Source organism: Diorhabda sublineata, chromosome 3, assembly GCF_026230105.1.
Source record: "Diorhabda sublineata isolate icDioSubl1.1 chromosome 3, icDioSubl1.1, whole genome shotgun sequence".
Classification (NCBI taxonomy): domain Eukaryota; kingdom Metazoa; phylum Arthropoda; class Insecta; order Coleoptera; family Chrysomelidae; genus Diorhabda; species Diorhabda sublineata.
The window spans coordinates 18,861,907-18,867,315 of NC_079476.1; the positions used below are offsets into that span (position 1 = coordinate 18,861,907).

At 27.9% G+C, this 5,409-nt stretch overlaps 1 protein-coding gene across 1 annotated transcript; it reads right to left on the bottom strand.

Annotated features, from left to right (window-relative positions):
* Positions 1–1,954: 1,954 nt before the first annotated feature.
* Positions 1,955–4,215, bottom strand: LOC130442028 (60S ribosomal protein L9). Its single transcript, XM_056775989.1, has 4 exons — positions 4,144–4,215; positions 3,750–3,934; positions 3,502–3,691; positions 1,955–2,191 (listed from the first exon to the last, which is right to left on the bottom strand). Exons 2-4 carry the CDS (start codon positions 3,925–3,927, stop codon positions 1,990–1,992), a joined length of 570 nt encoding a protein of 189 aa, XP_056631967.1. The 5' UTR covers positions 3,928–3,934; positions 4,144–4,215; the 3' UTR covers positions 1,955–1,989.
* Between the last annotated feature and the right edge of the window lie 1,194 nt (positions 4,216–5,409).

Here is a 5,409-nt window from a genome sequence, read left to right on the forward strand (position 1 = left end):
AACTTATTATTACCGTTTTCTTTTATCCCCTTCTATTTTAACAAAAGCCACCTGGTTGAGGTACGCAATTTGGAGAAGAATTTAAATAAAGGAGAATAATATTTAAAACATATACACAAACATTGATTCTACTACTAGTTATACAACTTACTATATTTATTAAATTTCATCAGCACGTCAATTCTGATTATGATTGCAGTTAAAATAGCTACTAGTTACTAAATTTATAACATATTTGAAAGCAACAAGTCGTTGAAGCTACCATTTCAGTGATAATAACCCTTATAAATAATTAAAGAATGATTTCAATCAAAGCAACTACCACTTATGCAACTAACTATACAATCAAACAACAGTAACTATTAGTTATGCAATTTACTATACTTAAACGCGAAGGTAATCATATTTGAAAAAGACGAGAGATTCAAATTAGGATATCATTGAAAGTGACTTTTGGTTACAAAATCCACTGCAAGATGAACAACGATTTTAATGACAGCAATTACCAATTATGCAATCAAACTATAATTTCAGTAATAGTATTAGTTAGGCAATTGACAATACGTAGACGAAACTGGCGGCATAACAATTGATTGAAATGGTAGCAACTACCAGTTATGAAATATACAATACTCATATTTAACTGACGGCATAGGAATTGATTTCTGACGAAATAGCTACTAGCTATGCAACTAAGCATACAATTTTTTCATCGACCATAGAGAACGTGTTAACTAATTGAAATATCACAAAATAATAGTAGTTACCATTGTAATATTTTTATTGAAGGAGATACAGACATTTTTTTTGTGGGAAATTGTTTATTTTAAGCATAATTTGATATAGGAGAATTTTTTTCTACAGCGCTGAAATTGGAGTGATTTGTGAGATAGTTTCTTCTCTTGTGGCACTTTCCTACGGTATGTGTAGAATTCAGTCTAATTTTATGAAAGGTTGAAACGTCATAAATCCCTGAATGGTTAGGTTAGGTTAGGTTCAAGATATTTATAACTTTGTAGCAGTTCGGATGAAGCTATAAGCGAATTGTGGCATTCATATTTTTCATAGAAAACCCTATATATTTTATTAGATATATCATGGCTATGATTAACAGGATCGATATTCAGTAAATTGTTTCACGTTCGAAACGCAAATTCCCGAATATCCTACCGAGTGTGCCAATTAAATTATGAGGACTTCAAAGTTCGTTTTTAAAACCAAAAATTTAATTATTCCTATTTTATTAAAGTTTCTGGCATCAACCATGTTGGTTATTAGCCATGGATTTGGTAATACAATCACAGATCATAAGACTTGTTAGTTTAAAGTTTTCGAAATCCCAGAAATTAATGCTTTCGGTTCAGTACTTTGTGAATCTATGAACTCTGTAACTTCAAAGCGTTATTATTACGATTCCAAAGCGGAAAGTTTTTCTCCGGACACCTTGTACAATAATTGTAACGCGAATATATACGATTTTTCAAAAAAAAACTCGAAACGATGGACTAAAATTTCCAATTACTATTTTGTATATACAACAATAATAAATACAAGGTGTTTCAAATTGTAGATATGACGTCGTTGATATTCTTAAATAGCAACACTGTTAGTTTCTGATGTAGGCAAGTGTCAAGTTCAAAAAAAAAATATCTTGAACACCTTGTTTATCATTTTATAAACCTAATGTCTTCTTACTATGTACGAATAATAGATCAATTTTATCATGAAACATATACACTCTCTGTATATTAATAAATAACCAAAATCCCAAAATTGTGTCCAGTAACGTTTTTTGACAACATTTTGGGGATTAAACGATTTTTAAAATAAAGGGTGATCCAAAAACCGTATTTACGAAATTAATAGAATCTTATTAGGTGTATTCTAATCTAACTTCATCAATAGGAAAAATCTCAAACAATTTCATGCACCAGTGAAATAGACAACAAAAAAATAGAAACTTATTATAATTTATTTCAAAAATACAAGTTATTCATCTTGTACAACTGTTGTTTTCTCTGAAACATACAAACCGTCTAAAAATTTACGGATATCCTTATTTTTAACGGTAGTGGATTGTTGAATGAGAGCCGCAGATCTGGAAACATCTTCCAGAGAATTACCCTCAATTACCAATTCGTCTTTTTGTTTTTGGGAATTAACCACCGTTACTCCAGGAGCCATCTTTACCCTGAAACCCACATAAAATATTTATTACAATATAATGACTGACCCCTTTATTTTTAGAAATAATGGAAATTGTCCATAATTTTTCATAGTAAAAACAAATATATTGGAAAAAATCATTCAAATCGGTTGATTTTTCTATTTAATACATTTAAAAACATGAGGAGACTGTGATAGTATGAAATTACATCAACTTTATTACCAAATAATGACTGTTTCCTGTATTTTTAGAAATTATAAAAATTTACCACATTTTCTCATATAAAACGTGCTAAAAAATATCAATATAGGACAATTTGTCGATTTTCTGAAGACAAAAATCGAGGGGACTGCGTCAGTATCAAATTACCTAAACTTTATTACCAAATAATAAATGACCCCCGTATTTTTAGGAAAAAATGAGGATTTCCTAAATTTTTGCCATAGTAAATAGAAAGATTTGAAAGAAATTAATAGAGTTTATATTCAACAGAACCAAAAAACGAGGGAACTGTGATAGTATGAAATTACCGTAACTCTATTACAAAGTAATAACTGTTCTCTATATATTTAGGGATAGTAGAAATTCCAAATATTTTTTTATAGCAAAAACAAAGATTTAAAAAATCATTCATTGAAGTTGGATAATTTTATTACATATTTGATAAAAAACGAGGGAACTATGGGAGTGTATAAAGTCATTCAATCCACTTTCAACACCATAAACTTAATGATTAGGAGCATCAATTAGCTGTGAAACTCTACAAACATATTTAGAGATATTTCCATCAAAATTTTCAAATATTGAAAAACAAAAAGAAACTGTAAGTAAGTCTCATTTTTGATGTGCAAGATTTTTGGGTAACACTATATATGCTAAAATATTCCTAACTTCCATACAGAAAAATTTAATGAAATTTGATCATTATTTTAACAGAACTTGAGGATCAAATGTATTATAAGATTTATAATGATAAGTAAGAGAAATTGTGATATTACAGAATAATGAAAGCATCAAAAAAAGTAATTACAAAAAAATATACCTGTGAGACATTAATAGAAAAGGGGGTAGAAATACGCATTCACGTACATTCACAATTCAGCTTCCCTTTAGTATAAAACAAGTAAAATATTAAAAATATAAACTATTAATTTGCAACAAAACAAAACTTCAAGTTTGACAAAAATCAAATTTTAAACAATCACCCTATATACATATGTTTTGTTTATTATTAAGAATACTCAAAAAATACCAAAATTTATAACTGAACTTAGATAAAAATTACGTCAATTTAAAGTGAGTTAGAGTAATGTTTTTTATTAATAAAAGCTCACCTTCTAATGAATTTTTCTCCTAAGAAATTTCTAATTTCAATGACAGTGTTATTTTCAGTAGTAACGCAATTAATGGGAAAATGAGCGTATACTGCTCTCATTTTGTATTGGTATCCTTTAGTGACACCTTTCAACATATTTTCAACGTGTGAGCATACAGTTCTTACAGCGGCCAATTCTTTCTTGGTACCTAAAATGAACATTTATTCAATTTGTATTTACAATTTGAAGTTATTAAAGAAACATACCGAACCATTTTTCGACTTTTAGCAGTCTAGGGTTTATCATTCGTATATCCAAAGCCAGATGTTTGAATGATCTTTTTAAAACACCTCTGCGTCCTTTTACAGTCACTACTCGGGACTTGACGCTTACTGACAATCCCTCTGGGATTTTAACTGTTTGGTTAGTCACGATTTGCTTCATTTTAGTCCTGAAAAATAATAAATGTATGTTGTCTTTATTTCAGATAACATAACCTCAAATTGAATGTTTTTCAAATGATTAGATATTAATATCAACAAAAATATTGGTAAATTATATTAATTCTCACACTATAAATACTAAATAAGTGAAATATTTTGAGAAATATTCTAAAATATTAAGGATGTTAAAGAATTTATTTATTAAAAATTTAGTTACCTTCTTAAGACATAAAATGGTTGTGAAAAGGTTGACAGTTACCGAATATTCGAACAGCATCCACATCTGTCAATCAATCCGAATTATGACGTCATATAATTTATATTTAGTATTCAGTAAATAGGAATTAACTTCTATTATAGTTGATTATCACTACAGAGTTTTAATATTTATTCAAAATTTATTTGGAGAATTTCATTAAATAATAGTATTAATTGAGGAAATGTGTAAGTTATATCGACACTGGTATTGAGGCAAATTTTCGCAAACGTAAATAAATAACACAGATTTACATATCCACTGCTGGAAAGCCATCTAAATCTAATAAATATACTGTACCACTTTTCTACATGATAACGAAGTACCAGACCTAGTGCAGTGATATATTTCAAATTAATAGGTATAGATCTATGATCACTGTTCCATGCGCTGTATTCGTCTTTTATTCATTTAATTATTATGCGTGCTTTTTTTAAGAGAAATAAATCTTGCTATTTCTAATAAAATAAAGAAAAAAACAATCTTATAATATATTAAAAAGTGGTTAACATAAAATGAATTTTCACGCTCCTACCTCTAATATATATTCGTGTATCATGTAATATGTAACATTTGACATATTTCCATATTTCCTAATTTTATTATCGATATAAGTGATAAATAAATTAATGATTAGAATTACTTTTTTAAAAACATTAGACAAATAAAGTAACTGTTACTTGTCTGTAATAATGAAATTTGGCTTTGAAAATTGTAATTTCGTTTGGTTGACATCAATGATAGAATATTATGTCTTTGTCTGAGAAATTTATTCTTTATGCCAATTCTACTAATAATCAATTACATTATTTGTAATTAAAATGATAAATTGTGATTAAAATGACAGTTGTAGAAATTGCCATCTCTATATACGTGTAGTAAAATACAGTTTCCAACGATACGTTTAATAGCACACCTTTTGGATTGGTTGTTTCACGTGAAGATGGCGCGTATGAAAAGATCTACTTTTAGATCGTGTAAAGGATAGATGGCGTTGTATTTCCTTTTTTACTTGTTAATTGCTTTACAATTACAATAATTTAATTTTTCTTTAATTTTGTAATCATCATTTTGCTATACAGGCTTTAATTCAGTATCTTTTGTAATTTGTTCAAAAACGCAAGTTGATTCATTTTTTTTCACGAATGTAATAAGCATTATAATATACAGGGTTTACTTATAAAATTTCTTCACTTTTTTTTAAATTTTATTAAATAAAAAATCAGA